The 21780-nt window shown below is 42.2% G+C and overlaps 1 protein-coding gene across 1 annotated transcript in view; it reads right to left on the bottom strand.

The window, feature by feature from the left end:
* Positions 1–15601, bottom strand: part of TMEM131 (transmembrane protein 131) — a gene marked incomplete at its 5' end in the record, with an annotated part of 50575 nt that extends 34974 nt beyond the window's left edge. Inside the window, 10 exon segments of the mRNA XM_010154956.1 lie at positions 1–25; positions 832–940; positions 2826–2934; positions 8044–8105; positions 9057–9113; positions 9236–9386; positions 12677–12757; positions 13451–13573; positions 14426–14542; positions 15478–15601. Of these exon segments, the coding sequence (XP_010153258.1) occupies positions 1–25; positions 832–940; positions 2826–2934; positions 8044–8105; positions 9057–9113; positions 9236–9386; positions 12677–12757; positions 13451–13573; positions 14426–14542; positions 15478–15601 (958 nt within the window).
* Positions 15602–21780: the final 6179 nt, after the last annotated feature.

The raw sequence follows: 21780 nt of genomic DNA, 5'->3' as shown, positions 1-21780 counted from the left end.
GGCAGCATGATCAAATCCTAAATATCTATTAAAAAAAAAAACCAACAGTATAAGAAAAAGAAAGACTTTCCTCAAACATAAAGTGTTTTTCTTTCAATTCTTCAGTGGAATTCATTCAGTCCAACAGCAAAAAAGGCACATACTATACCGCATTATTTGCACTACAGGGACATTGAGAATTCGCATGAGATAAGAAAATAGGTGAATCAGCATATTAGGAGGACTAAAAGGAAGTGTTGAAGTATTACAATATCATGCACAGTCCCTATTATGCAAATCACGCTGCAGCACACAAGTTCTGATGGGTGAGGCTTCGCGAGTTTGCCGTTAAAACACGCTGTCAGTGCTGTTGATAAAGTAGCACATCCAGTCAATAATAAAGTCAACTTAGCCAGGCTTTGTCAGTAAATACCAAAAAATAAGGAAGCACTGACGATTCTTCCAGAATTTTGCTTAAAACCAGGAGCATTTTCTCTACCCTTCCTTCAGATAGTGATGGAACAACAAATGCAGAACTGGACAAATTTTCCATGCTGCATCTTTAAAATGTCTCATCTGCAGCCTTCCACTGCTCTCAGAAACAACTCCCCGAGGTCACACTGAACTCAGGCCTTGAAACCAGCTTACGCCTTACTAAGGCTACCTCATCTGCTGGCGTGAGACCAGAAAAGTTCAAACAAGTCATGGTAGTTCTAAATGAGCTCCAGATTCAGAAAACTTGGGTATCGCCTTTTTATAGCCCCTCTCCTGCTAAGGCAGCTGAAGTCCCTGCTGCATCAGCTCATCTGCAACGTTTCGTTTTGGAACTCTGCTCAGTCACTGCCAGCTTACCCATCCAGCACCTCCGCTTGATACGGTATTTCAAGTTTGGAGTAGCTCTTCTCTTTCGCTTTAACGGTTATTTTCCCAGAAGTCTGTGATGCTTTTTTTGCCTTTGATGCTGTACACACAAGAATAAAACAGTTTGGTAAAGAAGAAAAAAAAAAAAAACCCAAACGATCCATTAGGTCAGACTAGCACCCGTGGAAGAATAAAAGCACAGAGCTAGGCCAGAAAAGAAGTATCACGGAGGAGAAAAACAGATCTTAAGGAAATTTCACTAAGCAACTGACATAGAATAAGAGATACGAGTTCCGTATTCCACCCCCCGCTACCACCAGTTAGTTGACCTGTCCGAGTCAGGAAGTTTATCTGTGACAGGGAAGCCTGGTTGTTCCCGTCAAATAACTAACTTGGACATGTCCGGAGGATAATTCAGATCTCAAGTGAGCCGGATTCCCCACTTCGGAGTATGGAGCACACCTATCCCTCCACTAAGAGAACAGAACGTGGGATGGCTGGGCTCCTCACCTAGAGCTACCAGTCGAGCAGGGCTTTGGGCCAGGAGAGCAGCAGTACTTCATAACGAGGCAATCACAGACATGCTAAACTTTCTAGAAACAGAATCCACGTAAGAACCCAAACTGCACAAGCAGCTAGCATGATGCTCCCAGGTCTGCTGGAGGATCACAGGACAAGCAATGTTAGCCTGGCAGCAACGTTGGGGGATTCAAACATCAGTTAGGAGAAACCCCCAGCCCCTAAGGTCCCTGCATTTAACAGGACAGCTGAAATAGCAAGTGTTTTTGGCTGGCTGCTTCACTGAAAGGAATTCACCAAGTCAATCCCTTAGACACATTCAGTAGCTCGACCGCGTACTTTTCCCCAACTACTATTCCTTCCAAGATCTACCAACAGTTTGTCAGTAGGTCCTCATGCAACAATTCCCTCCAGCTTCAAAATCTGAACATATTACCACCTCAGGCTGACAGAGTTCAGCTATTTCAGCATTTCCTTATAGGCTAAAATGTACTTCACTCCTCTCATAAACCATAAACTGTTAAATATCTAAAGTGCTAATCAATAAATAATAATAAAAATCAATTATTTCCTCTCTCTCCATACAACTTCTAAAATTATGTCTACCTGAAATGAAAAGCTCTGCATCTATAAACTTCCATTTTTAAGCAATCCAGGCAGAAAGGCTTCACAGCACCAAGCAGTATCTTAAAGCAGTAACATCTCAGTAAGTCAGCAGCGTCGTGACAGTTGATTGAAATCACTATAAAAACGGAGCTGCCTTTCTACGAAATGTCAGCATAGTATTTACAGTCACACTGTGTAGGAGGAAATGACCCAACACTTCTTCCATAAAAACATAAACCTATTGGCCTACTTAACATTTCTTTGTAGAAAAGGTACCAGTAGGAAGTTTTTGCACCTTTGTCTCCCTTTTTCTTTACTATGAATTCAAGATGGCAAAATAAAATGGGCCAACCTTCACGGTAAGGTTCTCAAGGGCATGACAGAGCCCTGTTTCCATGGGCATTCCAACATAAAGCGTAATTTTTGTAGATGTAAGATTTTGGATTCTTTTTTAAACTTTGGAAGGATCAAAGGGCAATCCAGGGGACATACTTTCCTCTAACGTACAGCACTCTGAGGAACATGTCCTGGTTTCTCAGCTGTCTCAAAAACAAGTGACTAGACTAACAATGCATTTAAAATAACCATTGTCTTAACAGAAGATTACTGCGTCTGTTTAACAGAAAAATTGAGAATTCCTTCTTTTGTCACCAGCATTTACCAGTCTAAGTTACTTGGTGATTATGATCAGAGACAATCCCTTCAGAAACAGCTGAGGGTAGAAGAAGTCTAAGGCTTTCCCAGGTAGGAAAATTCCATTTCCTTCTCAAAATTACAAATAACGTTTTGTTAAGAGAGTGAAAATAATTCATGAAATTTAAGCAAGTTTTAAGCAGCAGTTAAGTTCTAGCAGTACTTACCATCAAAGCTAATACTTGCGACTTTGGTATATTTGCTTTCGGAGGCTTTTAACGTAACCGGCTTGAAATGTACCGTTATAGCTTCGTTCTGAGGTGTAGGTCTAACGCTCTGCAAACAATCAGAACATGAAGCACCTGTAAACTGATCACTGTTAACACATGGTGCAGCCTCCGCAGATCCTTCCAAGTGATACAACTGCAACTAGCTTTGGATGAGTTCCTACAGGTCTGTCTGTCGTATAACATTTGAAGAGGCTTTGGAATTTTTTTCAGGTCCTGCAAATTAGTCAGTACGCAGGAGAGAGGGCAACAGCAAGTTCTCCTTGGGAATGTTGGATGAAGTGACAGTATGGCCAGAAACATGTTAATAGAAGAGAAAGCAAGCTCTAATTTAAATCAAGATGTGGGTTTTTTTATTCTTAATGCTGCAGGGTTACAATCGCTAGACTGGGGTGTTTCTGGTGCACTCGCTGTGAACTGACTGGTGTAATTATTGGTGAGACAGACATCTACCTTGTCTCTGATCCCCTGCTAAATCTGCAGAGCTGCCACAGGACAAAAAAAAAACTCCAACAACTCAGCCGTATAGAGAACAGAGTTATAAGTGTGAGATGACACTCATTCTATACCAACATTTTACAAGATCACCTTTTGTACCCGAGGATTAATGTTTAAAACTAAATGAGAAAGGTAAATTGGTCATTACTACAATAGCAACTGTGTCAGCTATTAGCCAGAGCTGATCTGTAGAGATACTCATTGCAACGCAGCAGGTTCACGGATTCCACGTCAGCACCTGAAGACTCTTCAAAGATTGCTAGCAAACTCTTTATCCCAATTCCATAGAAAGTGTGCATGGAGCATTTAAATGCTCCTCTTCTTGTTTTGCTTAAGATTAGGATGGCTGCCATGATTCCTCCTCCCCAGCTGCCTGAAGCTCAGCTGCTCACACAGCAGCTGTTCAGCTACGGCAAAGTACGGGATGCTGCATTAAGGAAACTGAAGCGAGCGCGGGCTTACCTTAAGCTGGGCTGCAGAGCTTTAGCACCTGCTCTGTAAGCAGCTGAGCCTTTCTTGGTCAGAGAGAAGCGAGGCAGACAGCTAGTGGTACAAACCAATTACAGTCCTTCCAAGCTAGGCTGTCCCTGACGGTATGCCATGAAATCATGCATACGTAACTAAGTTCTGCAGGCCATGTGATCCTTAGAGGAAACAAGCAGCACTGCTCCTGCAGCTAACGTATCACCTCTGCTAACTTTTGTATTTCGGATTTTTAGTACTGACCTTTGACAGCCATCCACATACACCTGGAGCAGGTATTTGCTATTTCACTTCATGAGCCAATTCATAATTATCACAATTTCCTTCTAGTGAAACCCATACTACGAAACTGAGATCCTCAAAAAAGCCCAACTCTTAGAGCCGACAAAACCAAAGCTGTAATCAAGTTCATAGCTTTTGCATGGCAGAAAGAATAACCATTTCTAGTTATCTCTTTTCACGCAAAAGGCTGGGGTTTTAATTGCTGAAGTTTGAAAGTATGCCGATTTCATTTAGTAAATCAAATCAGAAATACTCAAAAGGACAGCCTGTTGCCAGAAAAAACAATGACAGGTTTCAGAGGTGCAGCTCTTAAACCACAGGTGTAACAAACCTAGATGTATTTACTCAAAATGTCTGCAACTAATGAATTTAGTTAGGGAAGGAATTTCTTAGCTACATCATGTACATTTCTCGTTTGTTGCTTGATTACATGCTATAAAAGGAAATACAGAATTCAGACAACTAAAGGAAAAACAAATGTCCTTCAGAATCCTTTCAACTTCACTTGCCTCACATTTTAACTTATTTCAAACAAAGCCCAAGCAAAACGTGCCCTGAGGTGTGCCTGAAGAATCATCAAATACGGACAGGTCATGAGAAAACATGCAAAACCAGTTCCATCAAGAATCTAATACCGCCAATTTTGTCAGAAAATGTCCTGACAGCAACTTCTGCGGGGAAGAACAACTTAAAATAGACATGTTTCCTTAACACATGGCTGTCTCAGGGAGTGCCCCAGTCAAGACTTCTGACCCTGCTCTATGAAGACACATTCAATTTTTAGCCCAAGAGCAGAAAATGAGGACCTTAAAGGTTCTAGAAAACACAGAGCTGGGAGAAAGCTTTGTGCTGCTGCAGCAGTTACTGGGGAAGCCTTCAAAGTTTTAAGGATTCTCAGACCTGGGCTATTCTAATAAACTAAAGAGGAGAGGAGCATGGGTTGACACACTGGCACACACTCATCCATACTGTTTACTGTCAGCAAGCTCCCAAGCGTAGCGTTGTCTCGTCCACCTAGCGTACTGCTCTCAGTAGTGGACTTTTGCTGACAGGTAGTAAAGACACAGCTACCCTGCTGCAAGAGGAAAAAGGCCTGTGGCTAAAGGCAGCAGAGTAAGACCGGTTCAATGAGTGCCAGAACCACCCCTACGCTGCTTTACTTGCTTTTACAAACACAATTATTTTGTCAGTAACAGCTTGGCCTTCCGTTTAAACAGGGACACAACCAACTAGTTCACTTTCACCATAAAGCACCGTCCAAACCAGCCATGGAATAAACCACTATTAGATTTTCAACCTTTAAGGCAACTTTCCCTCGATAACTCTGAGACACCTGCACTCGAATGTGCAGACTGAAAACATAACTCTAAAGTAAACTACTTCTCACGGGCTGATAGGAGGGGAAAAAAAATCCACTTGAAGTATGTGAATTGTGACAGAAGTGAGTAAATTCCCTCCTGTATAAACACTTCAAACTGAGAGAACTCGGCTTCAATACACGCCTGTCCTCGAGTTCCTGCTTCTTTATGTGTCAAACATGATCTGGAGCTCAAATTTGACAGTGTTCCTTTGCTTTTAGCAACCAAATCTGCCTTAAGGACACACAGAATTTTCGTTCTGGAGAAGGGAGAAAAGGAAGTGTTCAACAACCTACATTTACTACATTTTTGACAGCCTGGCTTAATTGCTGCAGCATGACAACAGCTCATCCAGTCACGAAATAAACATGACCCTCCCTAACACTGGAGAAAACCCTACACAATGTAATTAAGGACCTCTTTATAAAGAGTTTTAGAACACAAATGAAAGTCAAGTGACTCGCTCTTATTTTCCTCAACCAATTTGTTGGACCGCAGCATGACTAAGTACTTAAAGGCAGAACTACAACTCTGGCAACAGCATTAGCGCTCTCTCATACACAGATGACCTGAAGATATTTAGTTCCTCCAGCACCCAGCTTAAATATATGCTAAATATAGCCTTGGCCTTTTCTTCTGACATTAAGATGAAATTTGTCAGAGTGCTCTGTCTCGCTGCTTTTACACCCTAGCTCTAAAGGGTCAGAAATCCATTTCTCAAGCTTTCCTAAAAGCAAGCTATTCACCGGGTTCCTTCCAAAAATTCTTTACTCCTGCTTACCACTTTGAAAATTCCTTGATTGGCACAGCAGCGGAAATTCACATGGCACTTCCAATGCTAGAAAGGTTACTAACTCCACAACAAAGCTGTGCCTTGAGGAGAACAGCCGTTGACTTGATATGCCATATGTGACACGCTGAAAAAGACATCACATCCAGACCTATGTGGTAACTTTAATTGTCGCAAAAGTGAGTCTTAAAAGCTTTAAGACCACCAAATTCCCTGCTTTGATACACTGCAAAAATAATTCACCTAGAAAAGTTCTGTCGTAGCATGTGTAATGGATATCAAATGATAGCCTTCCATTAGGCCACGGTCCAAAGACCACAGTTTAAAAATAATGGGTGGGGTATTGGGTTTTTTAATGGAGGAGTACCAATTATACTACATTATCAGATATTAGAAGTCACACTGATGGTTTGAATATATAGTTATTTGCATTGTGCTCAGGCAGCATATTACACACTTCAAAGAAAAAAACGCCACCCTGTCCCTATGCCAAAAACCTGGCAAACCTAAGAAGATGGACATGATGAAAGAGTGCAGACATAGCTGGAAAAAATGATGCCATAAATTTACCAACGTTCTGGTTGTAAAGATCTTACACAGAAACCCTCTATGGAAGCCGGTTCATAGCTTACAAGGCCACGAGAGTCCTCATAGGATCGAGTCCTCATAGGATCTGACCTCATTAATGCAATAAGCATTAGAACTTTGATGAATTGAATTCTGTCTGCACTATACTGAACGACTCTCAAAAATTGTTAGTGCACAACAACGTATCCAGCATTGCAATGTACTGTTATCATGGTGGAAAGCTGCCCTTGTTACTAAAAATGTGTCCTGTTTCTAAGTCATCTTGCCTTCCAGTATCTTATTTTAAGTTTCTATTAGACGTCTACTATTGAAATACTCTGCCCTACAGGGACAGCTCTAAGCTTTAAAGACACAGAAATGCTCTCCAAGAGCTCAGTAAGGAGCCTTTGCCAATCCTTCGGTCATTCTTCTAGCTCCTCTGGTCTCTTTTCAACACTTTCTGAAGTGCACTGGGACAAGGTAGAGCAAGCTTTACAACTAGGAGGGGAGAAGGAAGAAGTGAGAAAAATAGTGGGCAATGAGAAAAATTACACAGGCAAAAGGTATGAATGAGCAAAGGCAGACTATGAGACTAGAGCCAAAAATTCTGTAATAAGACTAGGAAGCAGAAAATCCTCATCCTAGAATTCTGAAGCTGGCTGCACTTTACACGCAGCTGCAGGGATCTCACTGGACAGGGCACAAGAGTGCTTGCAGGCTTTTTTCTTATTTCAAGCTACAGAGCCCACCACCTCAGGAAAACAAGGGTCATTTAACAGTCTGCTCTTAAAAGCTATTCTCTGCTCATCTTAAACGATTATGTTGGGCAACCACTTTGCACACTCTCACGGAGTGTGTGATGAGGACGAAGAATCCCACAGACTCTGCATTAACCTCTTGTTCACTGAACAGGAGTTACTGTTCTCAAGTACAAAAGCTTCCAGGGTCTCAGATCCTGCAGGCACAGGCTATAAATGCTGAAACAGCCATTGAAAGGAGGCTATGAAGCAGATAAATTTTAGCATGCATACGTATTATTTGTCTTAAGTCATGTTTTCAGTTACACATCACCTCGCTGTTGATTCTGAACACTACAGGGTGAACATGTGAATGATCAGTTTTTATGAGAGAAAAGTAAATCCCAGCAGAAAGTTTCAAATTGAAAGGAAATAAAACTTACTGTAATTGGCACATCTTTTGTTCCTGAATTTAATAAATGCAGATTTAAAATTTTTGGCAGATCTGTTAAAGAACAAAAAACACACCTGGCTATTAGGCTGTTTTAACATAAGAACCTTAATACAACGTCATCTGCACTAGCTGATTGCTCATATAAATCCACTCTTGTTCAGTGTTAAAAAGTTAGACTAACATGACAGCGCAGCCAAAGGAGCTACTCCCAGGAATCTCACACACTTTAAAACTGCATTGTGGTGTGCTGATAGGCATTACGTACTTCAGCCAACCGCTCGCATTTCTAACACATTCAGAAATGAACAGGCTAGAAACACTACAATGAATGATTTTGCCAGATGCACCAATACTCAGCAGAAACTAATCCTTTAAAAGTATCTTTACATGTCAAGTAAGTTGCCAGGGAAAGGACTTCAGAAGCTGCCTTTTTTAGCTGAAAGATGCATACTGGCTTTCTTCAGTAGTAAGTCCCTTTACAGTTCCAAAAGACACCTTCAGTTCTATTACTTTCTGCCATATATATGTATTATTTTTATTGCACTAAACAACATAAATTGAAAACGTAGACTGTCAGGCACAAATGTGTAAGTCTCACTTCAAGAAAAAAAATTTATGGCAAGTAACAAATCTGATGGAGTTTGCACCCTTTCACTGCTCCCTGTGTTTGAAAATCATTAAAACGTACGCAGACGTAAAGCAACCCTTCAAAACAAGCTCACAGATTAAGGAAGCTGACCATGGTTTTCAGAGTTAAGCCACGGGCAACTGCGTAAGAGACTTAACAACTGGAGGTGCAAACTACTCTTTCCGCGTCTCAAGCGCACCTGCAGGTGAATTACACTTGTGCACTGTTGTAGCACACCGGTACCCTCCTTTGGAAACTCTGCCTTTTAAAATGCATCGTCCCACGAGCAACCCTGAATGGTGCAAAGATAACTGCGCTTTCTCCTCCCCACCCTGCTCCGTATAAATACTTCTGAGACCTGGAGTATAGTTTACCTTGCGTTCGTAGTGTACCAAAATCTAGCATTTCTGTTGATGAATAGATTCCTGGTGCTTTAAGGACAAAAAAAGAAAAGTAAAGTTACCATGTTCTAAAAGTTAATTAAGCTGGATAACATACAGAACAACACCCACAAACCAAAACCCGACTAAAACCCGAGCACTTTTCTACAAACCTGTTGTAACTTCTACTTCAACAGGAAGAATGATGAATTCTGTGTTGTCTGAGGCATTTGTTTTTATTCTAATGAAGGCTGTATGATTATCTGCTTCTCTTGAAGAAAAGCTGGCTCTCATCACTCCTTTTGTTTCGTACGGAGGTATTTCCTGATAAATAACCAAAGCACATCTGTGAGAGAGCAGACATTACAAAAAAGCTGCCACACCAAAAAATTACAATAGAAGCATCGAGCGTAACTGTATTGAGAGAAAAAACTGCAACAGCAGTAAGAGATAGGCTGCTTGTTACTAAAATTACCATCACATTTAGTAAGGACAGTTGTAACCGTCTGATACGACTGACTAAAACCAGGCATATGCAAGAGGGCTTTCACGTCCCATTTGATTGAGTTTTATGTATTCAAACTGTGGTAAAAAGACAATAGTCCAAACTGACAGAACCTACGGGTGAACAAAATCTATTTGCAAAAATGTTACCAAGCGCAGTAACATCGAACACGGGGTTTGCATACTCCATCTGGTTTTCCTGCCGAGCCGATGCCAGGTACAGAGCCTCAGCGCCCAACACAGACTGACAGAGTGCAGAACCGCAAGTGGGCAGAGGTCTATTAGTCACCGAGCAATTTGCAGCAGGAAAGTCAAACTGTGTTTTCGTTTCTGTACCCAGCTTATTCCCCCAGTTCCAGTCTGCGTCCGGGGTCTGCAAGACAACTGCTTCTGTATTTACTGGACACAGCTACAGCACAAGACCAGCTTCCGAGCCACAGCTGAAATACTGACATTGCATGTTCTTCCCCATCATGTAACAGAGGGGTGAGGAACTGGATTTGTCTTCCCTTCTCTTTTTGTAATAGAAAAGGAAAACCTTGATTTGAAATTTGGAGCTTCTTCCAGTTTAAATAAATAGGTCAGAAAGTAGGGATTGCTGTTGAGTAGGGCTTGCACTGACGGATGTTGTCTCAGTTGTCGGCTGTTTTCTTTCATGTTGTTGATGAAGGAAGCAGGATGGGCTGTGGCCCACGCAGGTGCTGACTGCCGTGCACATCTCCTCCGTGCTTTCCGTAGCACAAACCCATACCAAGCCCTGGTGGAGGTCAAGCCGCATTTGCCAAGGCACAGTGGCTGCAGACCTATTCTTTGAAAACTGTCGAATGCCAATGTAACTAGTTCTGACTGCGACAACGTGGTGAGCCCCTGGATGAAGCCCTGGATGAAGATGCATTCGAGTACTGTTTTCACACTCATTCACAGACCTAACATAACGCAGCCGTTCATTCACGTTTCAAAGGATGTGACTCAAGTCTTCCATGCCTGCATCCAGGGAACCAAGGTCTGTCGGGTCCCTGAAGTAACTTCAAATGATGATTACAAAACCACTTTGCATTCGCAGACTGCTTCATCCAACTATGTGGCATCTAAACAAGCTTGGACAGTGATGTACCTCCATATGTCAAAGTATCATCACCGTATTTCAAACGATTTCTTCCACTCATCGAATCACAGACTGGTTTGGGTTGAAAGGGACCTTAAAGACCATCTAGTTCCAACCCCCTTGCCATGGGCAGGGACACCTTCCCCTAGGTCAGGTTGCTCAAAGCCTCATCCAGTCTGGCCTTGAATACTTCCAGGGATGGGGCATCCACAGCTTCTCTGGGCAACCTGTTCCAGTGCTTCACTACCCTTTCCATGAAGAACTTTTTCCTGATATCTAATCTAAACCTCCCCACTTTCAATTTAAACCCGTTACTCCTTGTCCTGTCACTACAGGCCCTTGTAAAAAGTCCCCCCCAGCTTCCTTGTAGCCCCTTCAGGTACTGGAAGGTGCTATAAGGTCTCCCTGGAGCCTTCTCTTCGCCAGGCTGAACAAGCCCAACTCTCTCAGCTCTTTCTAACTGCAGCGCAGCTCTTGACTAGGCATTTGCTGCTACTGGTCTAATTTCTTCGAGTTGCCTTCTTGTTTTGAAACACCGACGGTTGATGTGAAAAACAAAAGGATTAACGATGACTAGTACTGACCTAACTGCCTTTCCATGCAATACGCTAGAAGCTTTGACATGCACGTCATCACTGCTTTGACTGGCAGCCTGGCCTGGAGAAGCTGAAAAGCTACATCAAGAAACAGAACTAGAAATAAACCAGACATTTACAAATCTTCTGTTCTTTTGTTTCTTGCTCTAACATGTTCATTACATACCTACTAATAGCTGCAGAATTCAACACTGCGCGCGAGTTGTTCTGACAACGAAGGGGCTACCTTTGGAAGCAATGCCACTGGACTAAAATGGTGCCAAAACAGTAGGACCTTCATTAAAATCCATGTTAATGTTTACAGCTAACCCTCAGCACCTCTTTACCCTTTCCTCTTCATGTTTTAAAATGCTCGTGACCTGTACTCATACTCACTTGTTTGCAGCTTTTCTATCTAAAATGAAGATACTGCCATTCTTACGGACCTTCTCCAGAAAAGGCAGGAATTCGGTTTCCTGATTGTCCTTCCCAGCTCATTTGGAAGTAACCTGCGCTTTACTCATTACAACAGTCAGTGAATGGAATGATACCCTTGAGCAACAGACAAGTTTGGGAGCCCAATGAATTCTCCCATAGACAAAACAGTCATCCAAAAAAAAAAAAAGGAGTAATTCTAATTAAAGAGGAGAATGGGGTTTGTATCTTGCTGGACATTGCCAACGGCGTGACATACACCATAGAGCCAATATTTTACCTCAGGATGCTTCTAAAATGTACTGCCCTTAAAGATAGCAGTCCGTGTCACTTCAAAACCACAGGAAGTGAAGAACACAATGAAACAGATTTAATGGGCCGGACCACGGGTCCATCCAACCCACTGCCCCGTCTCCAGCAGCAGACAGGAAGAGTGAAGAGTACCCGCAGGGCATGTATGTAGTAACATTTTCCAGAACAGTTTCCAGCCGCTCTCAACTCGTCATCCAGGGATTTATTGCAGCTAGACACACTGCTGTTTTATTTAGTAGTCCTTAATAGATTCTTCTTCCCTAAGTTCGTTCAGCTGCTTTTGCAACCCATGTATGCATTAACAGCCGGTTGCAGGAAGGACTTTCTCAGTTTAAAAAAACAAAACCCAACCTATTTTTCCCATAGGTTTGATCCAGCTCACAGACCCCCAGGAGGACAACATTGTCCTGAATGCTCAGGCAGGTTTAATTCAGTCAACTGGGAATTTCAAAAAAGCACAGCTCAATACAGACGGTTTCTCTTAAGCAAACCTTTCCTTCAGTTCCTATTACCATATAATTAATGCACCCTGTTACCATTTCAGTTTTTATGGGGTATTTTTAATGACCTCATGACAAGAAACAAAGTTGGTAAACAAACAACCAACCCCAAACTCTAAAATCTTATCAAAATCAAACCTCCCCAGACAAGTATAATGAGTGCTGCAAGACAGGACTACTCACCCACAGCTTCCTTGTACCTCCTTGCTGACCTGTTGGAAGCTCTAAATGGAGATCCCCTCCACTGGAATACATTTCTACCACCTAAAATGGATAGCAAAAAAACGTTAGGACTCAACTTCAAAGGGATCCTGCTTCAGTTATCAGGTCTTACAATCCGCAGTGGCCTGGGTTAGCAACTATTTGACCACTGGAGTATCGTAATTCACTTCTAACGATCCTACAGCCTCTTGCGAGTGCTGTACCTCATGGGCTTTCTGTAGTGTTCCAGTTTGTGGTTCACTCGCGTAACAGAATCAGACCAGGTTTCTCAGCAGACCATTTACTTCTTTGGTTAGGTACAAACAGCAATCCTGCCTTAACATGAGAACGCTTGCCAACGTGACATACTAGGGCGCACCGTAAAGACACCTTAATGAGCAGAAGGAAGCGAAGAGGCATGCCGGGATGAAAAGCACAAGGTCTATTCTACTTTGCTTTCTTCAGTATTGTTCTTAATTACCAGTGAAGCTTCATTCTTTATTTTGTCGTAATTATAACCATTTTAAAAATGGAAATTTCACAGTAAAACCCGAATTTAGCAAATTCAGAGATCTGTAATCATAATCTCTAGAAGAACTGTATCTTCATTTCAACAGAAAAACATTTCTACGATGTGAAAGACTTGGCCTCAAATAGCTTTAAAGCTCAAACAGAATTTTAAGAAGTACCAAAATAAACAAAATTTCAATGTAATATAACATATACGAGCATTTAATGGTTTTCTCTTCGGCTCACCTGCAAAGGTTCACTGTGAGGGTTATGTATATTTATTATAGGAGAAAAACTGCTATTTACAGGAACTCGTGCCCCAATAAAGGGACGCAACCGATAGGGGTTCGGTACTCCAATGCCAAACACCTGGTTCAGAGAAAGAAAAACAAGTTGAAGTAGCTGTATGGAACTGATGTTTACATAGAGCCTGAGATGTGCACCAATTCTAGTAATCTACAAAGTACTCTATTCAATTAATTGTACATCACACTTCCATCCAAACATTTAAAACCAGCATCATGCTAAAGCGTCGAAATAAAGAAACTGGTTCAGTTTACAGCTGAAGGGTATTTCTCATATCTACTACTTACTCACACTGACCATGTTTAGCACCCTGGAGGTCAAAATACCTTCTTCTTTTCCCTGATACTCTGAACCACTCACCAGCTACAGGTTAAAAAGATGTGAAATATCCTTTAATCATACCATTATGGAACAGACTGTCCATATGGGAAGCGGTTTTGGTTTCGTTGTTGTTTTCAAAACACTGTCATGGTAAGAGTCAGATTCTTTCAGCAAGAGTATGTCTCTCACTTTTCAGACACTCATCTTCACCTTTATCTTTGTGAATCTCAAGTGAGTAATTTTTTGCCAGCTTAATGAATGACATTGTCTCGTCACTGGATCAGATGAGTACAGAGCTAAAGAATGAGCCAGTAAAATAACACACAGACAAAAATGTTCTTGGGAGGGTTCTAAACCCAACATAACTTCATCATTTTCATCACTGCCTCGCAGCACTGCCCTACAGATGTTTACCATGCTAGACCTTCTGTGTTACAACAAGCAGCAGGCACGGAAACTTCTTCAACTGGGCTGATAAAAGGAAACCCCAAACTACTGTGCACACATCCCGGGATGGTTAAGCGTGCCATGACAGATACTGGTCTGGGTGAGGCACACTTCACAGCTGTTTCTGAAAGCGTAGAATTCTCTTACCTGATAAGTAAATACCCCATGATTAGAAGTGTTAATAAATAAAGTGTTCTCTACATTTCCCACTACTCTTGCGAGGAAAACTACATCGAAGGACGTATTCCCTCCTGGAAGGATTTTCTGGAAAAAAATAAAAGCAAACAGGCAGAAGAATAAGCAAAACTGTCCATTGATTCCACCCTGCAGATGAACATTAGATTTTGTGCTACAGAAGATCTCTGTGTGTTTTTTATGGAAAACTGAAGTTAGGAAGTCTACTGCAGATGTGGGGAAAAAAAAATTTTAGAAGTTTTAGACTAAAACATGGAAGAAAATAATAAAAATAACAACAATTTTTTTACAGCTATTTTCTAGTGCAGCATCATATTTAATTGAATTTTTATGTTAAATTCTGAACTTAGATTTCAACTTATCCCAGAAATATTTTGGACCGACAGTTTACAGAACACTGGAGAAAGGCAATTACTACAAGACTTCCATAAGTCAGAAAGGTTGCTTACAGACAGGTTTCCTGAAGATTTCAGTGTTTACACGGCCCCTGCTAAGCCACAGGCCCCTGCAGACAAAACTGAAACCAGAGGCCCTATATCTGACAGTAACGTGGTGAAGAGTTAACCCTGCTGATACCGGAACCTGCAAGTTAAAAAGCACGGCAAGGTGACTGCGGTCACTACAAGCGCATCGGGGTGACGGCTGCAGGCTAACACCGCTTCGCTGCACCTACAACTCTCCAACAGATGATAAGAACAGCCTTTTCTTATACGTGCGCTGAGGCAACGCACACTTAAGTAACGTCAGCGACAACAGAGATGTGCTGTTAAACCGTCCGCTCCAGCGCACACTGCCAACGTGGTCAGAACTCCCACGCAGCATCTCACTCCGTGTGTGCTTCCGTGCCCAGTTCTGCTTTGCTTAGGAACTGAGACGAGATCAAGACCTGTAGTATCTTAATACGTCCAGGTACGTATTGCAGTAAGTGGCTCACTGAAAGAGGAAGGGAAATCAAGCTCCCTCCCAGAAGGAAAAGCTGACTTTGAGAAAGCAGAGTAACTTACCCTATTTTGAAAAAACGATGCATGAAAATGCGACGTTGTAGCAGATATTGATACTAACGTAATTGTTTCTTCTGCACTAGGGTTGTGTAGGTAAACTTTTTCCATTTTTGGCATTCCAACCGGCCTGTCAAAACAAACAGAAAATATTTTTAAAGTGTTAGAATTCTAGAAAATAGAGTGCTGATTGGGCCTTGTCCCGTTAAACCAGATGGGAACAAAAGAGTGAATGCTGACAACAGAACTTCGCATTAAATGTTTTTTTCAAGTAGCACATGTAAATCCTAACTTGAAGAATTACTTAGTTAACACCTTTTCCAATATTTTACTGATTACTTTTCCTGAAGGCTTACTTAATGTGCCCCTGAAGTGACACCTATACAAAATGAAATTCTATTTTTCGGGTTTTTACTCCAGAATCAGAAGAGGGGAAGTTTCCTATCCCTGTGCTAGAATCTCTAAATAATTACCTTAAGGAAGGTTGCACGCAGCAACTTTAAATGAACAGAACACACCCTAGACAGAAGTCTAAGCACAGTTTGTTCCTGATACATAGTCGTCTTACCTAGAACGCAGAATTTTTCTGGTACTACATTTTATAACACTCTCTACAGAATTAAGTACAGAGATGTGCAGCAACACCTATTTTATTTCTATATTGCATTTGAGTTCATACCTTAAAGAAAAAAAATAAGAAATGCTTGAGGGAAATCCTAGAATTTAAGAAGTTTGCAACACAAAGTCCAACAGTTGAATGCCACCACATTTTTTCACTAGCAAGATGCTAACTATTTATTCCACACAAGCTTTAGGCTTGCTCCTTTTTGCTTTAGGCTTGCTCCTTTTTGCTTACAACAGCCAATTTCAACAATAAATGCTTCGGTTTCACCTATTGGTTTTCAGACTTCGGTATCTCTTCAGAATTTTTTTCATGCCTTTTAACACACGTGTTAGGGATCAGCACCTAATAAAGCACTAATAAAGTGCGTAGATTACAATTTGCTCCAAATTAAATTTGGAACTCAAAATAGTTAACTCTTAATTTTCAGGCTCCATGTATTCTGTGTAGCGTTCCCTCCCACGTCACCTGCTCCAAACATTCCAAGGATGGCAAAACTATGGATAAGGATTACTATTTGTAGTACCTGAAGTGATGGTGACGAACACCAGGCAGTTGTTCTGCCACCCTCAGTCAACTTTAACGGGCCAAATTAATAAAGGTTTTTGCAGTTGCACAATTTTTCAAATGTGGGGAGGGCTGGGGGGTGGTGAGGGTGTGTGTTCTCAGTAGATAAACCAACAGAAGTGTGCTGTAAATTAAAGGTTGCTTTGAATGGAGGATTTAGTGACAGCAACCAAACTGTACTGCAGTTTCCAAAGTGACTGTGGTAACAGACAGAATCTCCTACTTAGGAACCGTGGGCTAAACAGACAGATGCTGAAGACCAGGATGTTCATTCAAAGGCACAAGTATTAACCTTCAACAAGCTTCATCACTAACAGTAGATTATATCTGCACTTTAGTACTGTGAATCTCTCTGCTTTGCTTGCCGAGTCCTCCTAATTCCAGGTCTCCATCAGCAAACAGTTGTCCTTGGTCATTCTTTCACTGTCAGAAACGCCTCACGTTGACTCCTCTAACTTAAGTAGCACTGAAGATGGCAATGTCTCTCCTCACCTTTCAAAAACCCGTATAAAGCCCAACATCCAGGTTCAGCCATAACACAAAAGTATCCTGTGTGGTGCCAGCGTACATGGGGATGTTAGAAAGGGAAATGGTTTAGCAGCTGTGATGTTTTGCATTAACTGCTGTAACCGCTACGTTGTTCATCAATGGACTCAAACAGTAAAACCTCCACACCTGGTCTCCTTTTACCAGGAAAAACCTTATTAGACCAAAGGAATCTGAATAAGCGCCAGCCCTCCGAAGTTCCGCACCTCTACCCAACCCCAGCAATAAAACAATAAACACCAAAAAACACACCAACCCCATAAACCCCAAACCAACCTGCCCACAGAAGCACAACTGAGAAAAGTGTTTGATGACACGGAATTTCACAGCGCCACCCCCCTCCCCGAATTCTGAACCCATGGCAGCTTCAAGCGCTCCTTCACTGACACCAGCACCGTTGGGCTCCAGTGTTTCATCCGCTTATAACTGGGAAGGGCATAAGCAGGCGTTCATAGCAGCCGGCAATTTCATAGTGGATCTGTTGTTTAGAGAAAGAGGTCATCCCTTAAAAACATGTACTTTCTGACTCTACCAACACCTCAAACAAAAAAGGCCAATTCCTCATACACTGAAGAAAGCTCTTCCAGTCTCTCCTGAGGACCAGCTGTCTGTTCCCTGGTTCTCACTGCAACTTCTCATTCCCCTCCGTGGAAGACATACTCCCAGCACCTTGTCACAACTGTTCTGCTTGCCACAGTGCAGTTTCTGGATACTTCTCCCCCCCAGAACATGTTCAGTAGCTCCCCAAGAAGGAGAAACCATCCTCCCGCTCTACTACAACACACTCCAACCAGCCTACAGAAGAGGAGCTTAAGAGCACACAACAAGCATCGAGCAGAACAGTTCCAACCAGGCACAACAGCAGGAAGCCAGAGAAGATGAGGTAGATCTACGCATGGTATGACACGTGAGAAAATGTCAGGACTCGCCTATTGCCTGTGGTCTCTACAGAGAACCAGCCGTGCGCTGAAGACCCAAGATCAGAGTTGACTTAAGGGACACTTTTTACGATGCCTCGTGTGTGAAACACCACAGAGCCAAGAAAACTGTGTTGCGTAAATTGGTAATACTGAGGCGCCAGCCTATTCCTGTCTGAAAGACAGTTTGGAAGTAAAACTCGTTATCCCGACAAATATTTCACATATTAACAATCTTTTCAGGCTGTCACGCATTCCCAGTTCTGAAGAGAGGGGAATGTAACACAGTATATTTGAGAGGCTAAAGCCTATAAAACCCATGAGTAGGGAAGCAGCCATTTCAGACATCACAGTTCAACTTCAGATTCCAGACTAAACCACCACAGTACGATTAGAGGTGATAAAGGCAGAAGTCACTAAAGAGGAATTCTGTTGCTAGGACTACGTTTTACCTTGCTATTTTGTTGACCGTTCTGATTTTGAAATGACGAGGCCAATATTAACATGTTGCTTAGACACAGCTTTCCTTATATCCTTTAGGCTTGATGTTGGCCAAATCTACAGCAACAGGACAAACCTCACTTGCTTATTCCACCATCGAAGAGGCAGGTGAAGCCTGTGCACCAGAGACATTTAATGAACCTATATCCCAAGCAGTAACCACATAAGGGATGCTCTCTGGGCTGCGGATTATGGAGCCGCAATGATCTGCACGAGCGGGGTGTTACCTGGTGCCAGACTGTGCAGCAGAATCTCCCGGAGCAGTCACAGCTAGCACGTCTCATTGCAAGAAGCTGGTACGGACACACGCCTTCAGGCAAACACGACCTGCCAAAGCACGTCGGATTTAGCTCCTAATCTGTTGTCCCTGCGTAACGCTAGGTCCACCTACACTGATGAAAAACAGATAGCGCAGCCTCGATGAGAAGACGGTAATTAACCAGGGTGAGGTGCCTGTTCAAATGGGTAAAGCAGCCTGTGCTCACATTCTTCACTGCTGCGACTCAACTCTTTCCAAAGCCTGAGTTAGCATCCACGGCGTACTGTCAGCATGTCCCTGTAATGAAATTCGTTCCCGCTCTGGAGGTCAAGAGGAGGTGGGTTCTTTTAACAAAGGAAACCACCTCCTGCAAGAAGTTGGGGAGACAAGTCCTTGAGTTATTGGCTCCAACTTAACTTGCAAAAACACCTAGCTACGCACTGTGAAGTCAACAGGGATGGAGAAAATGCCCTTTTAAATGAGGAATTACATGTTTTTTCTTACTGCGTACAGTTTAGACACTGCCATGAAATGCTCGCTTGATTTATGAGAACGGATACAAATCTCTCACTGAAAAGCAAAGGATATAAATTCAGCAGATACAGTCTCCCTCCTCCACCTCCCATTCTTTCTTGGGAGACTGGAGAAAGTTGAAGTCAACCAAAAGCTCCGCACTTGGAGTTTTGGAATGCTGGGAATACAAATATATACACACTCAAAATTCAATTCAGGTAAATTCCTGATTAATTTGAGGGTTTAACAGATATGCTTCCCCCAAAGTCCTTTTTTCTTTTAGCATCTTCGGCAGCTGCTGAAACAGCCCTAAGACCAGTTGTCTCAGCATAACAAAAGTTTCATGTGGATTAAATCAGCATCTCTGTCTGACAGGAGTGAAGAGCAGATGCCCAGAAGGCAGAAGTGACAGAGGTGGCAAGCATGCAGAGCCAGGTGCCCAGCAACTCTACGAGCCTCTACATAAATGCACTTGGGAACTTCCTGAACCCACACAGATGCTTCTCCAGTCAGAAGATCAGAGACAGCGAGCTCCAACGTTGAAGAACCTGGGTGCTGACTTGTAACGTATCCGGCTGCCTTTAGTGAAGTGGAATGAGCTGGCCTTACAAGGTTAACTGGAGAGACTGAAAGGGGGTACCTTCTGTACCCCATTCTGGAGAAAATGCCAGCTCCTTATGTGAAGGAAGCCTTGTGATGTACAAAAGTAGAGAACTTGTGAGCAGAGCACTCTGTTTCACCTGAAACTATGCATCACTGGCTGGGTGACACAGGCAAGCTGCTTCTTTAGCTGAGGTCAGAGTAACTGAAGCACCTAAGCTGGAGAATGCAAATGCGGCTCCAACTTGGAAAAGCAAAAGAAAACAAAAGGGCTTTGGGTTTGCATAGCAGCCTGCACACCAACTGTTTCTCAGCTTCCAGACTTCCCTGGCTTTTAAAAAATCAAGAAACTTCAAGAAGTTTGTGTCCATGTAACATCCTCAATGGAACAAACACCTCATTTTGTCTTACCAATTTAACTTAGGCCCCATACCTCTTCCAAAGTTAGCAAAGCCCTGCATACCAAGCATCAGCAGTAGAGCCTTACCCAGTCACGTCACCAACTGTTATTTGAATCAACTTAAGGCTGTAATAAACTACTATTTGCTTTGGCAGCATTTTTTGCAGTCTGGTATGACATGCAAACAAAGATTGGACTAAACATCAATTTACTGTCAACAGTTTCTTACATTTAAACTCCAAGGGAAATGAAAACTTCATTTTGCAACACTTTGTTGGAATTCCAAGATTCTCAAACTCTCACACACTGGAAGCAAATCAAACGTACTGTGTAAACATTTGGCTGCACGTTATAGGTACCTTTTAGGTCTTTTCACCATTTGTACTTCTTTGAAATGTAAGAAAATTAGCGATTTGGATAAACTCTAATTGCTAAAATTCTCCGCTCTTCACTGTTAAGAGAACAGAGTTCTTGAAGAAAACAGACCAACTTGCTAAACCTCCCACCCCCGTAAGTTACTTCAAGTAACGTAAGGTCTCAAGACCTGCAGGAAGGTATCAAATATTTGACCATTACAAGCATTTGCTTGCAAGTCCAGCTCAAGCTTTCACAGAATATACCACCAAACACCAGAGCTCACAGACAAGGAACATGAAAATATCACAACTGCCCCCTAAGGAAACCATTTTAAAGGGAATGCAAAGCGAGATTGCCTGTCGACAGAAAACCCAATGACAGATCTTCACAGTACTGTCCTGTCAACGGGAAAACTTTGCCTAGGGAACAGGACCTGGCACAAACTGATTAATAACCTCCCTTCACCAGAAGCGTATGTTGATCCAGGATTAAAATCTTAATTCCGCTACTTACTAATAATCTCAGAAGGAAGAGTAAGATGTCAACTTCATCTTTAAAATAATTCCACATTTTGAAATGTTGATGGTAAGTAGTTCTAACTTACATTGGGTTAGTATCCTAAAGTACTCAATACCCAAGTGCTCCATTAGCAAAATTTTTCCTACCAAAAATTTAATTCTGAAAACTTGAAACTTTACTTTTGATACAGCCAGAGTTAAATTAACACAGACGAAGACAACGTATGAAGATCTATGAAGATTCAAGTTCTCCACAAAGCAGGTGCAAGAACTGAATATAAACTGCCCTGCAACAGTCGTCTTCAGCCTTCACCCAGACGGGCCACCTGCACGAGCTGTAATATGAAGGCTTGCCTCAGACACAGAAAGCCACATAGGTAATGACTGTTTGCCAAAACAGTCTCTGAGCACCCAACTCCCAAAGCTATGGAAGATGACATAATGGTTACTGTTTGTATGTTAAAAAACCTCAGTTATTCCATTCCAGAGGTCGACACGCTGGAGGGAAG

Source organism: Eurypyga helias, unplaced genomic scaffold, assembly GCF_000690775.1.
Source record: "Eurypyga helias isolate BGI_N326 unplaced genomic scaffold, ASM69077v1 scaffold26457, whole genome shotgun sequence".
NCBI classification, from domain to species: domain Eukaryota; kingdom Metazoa; phylum Chordata; class Aves; order Eurypygiformes; family Eurypygidae; genus Eurypyga; species Eurypyga helias.
This window is presented reverse-complemented; position numbering and strand designations above follow the sequence as displayed.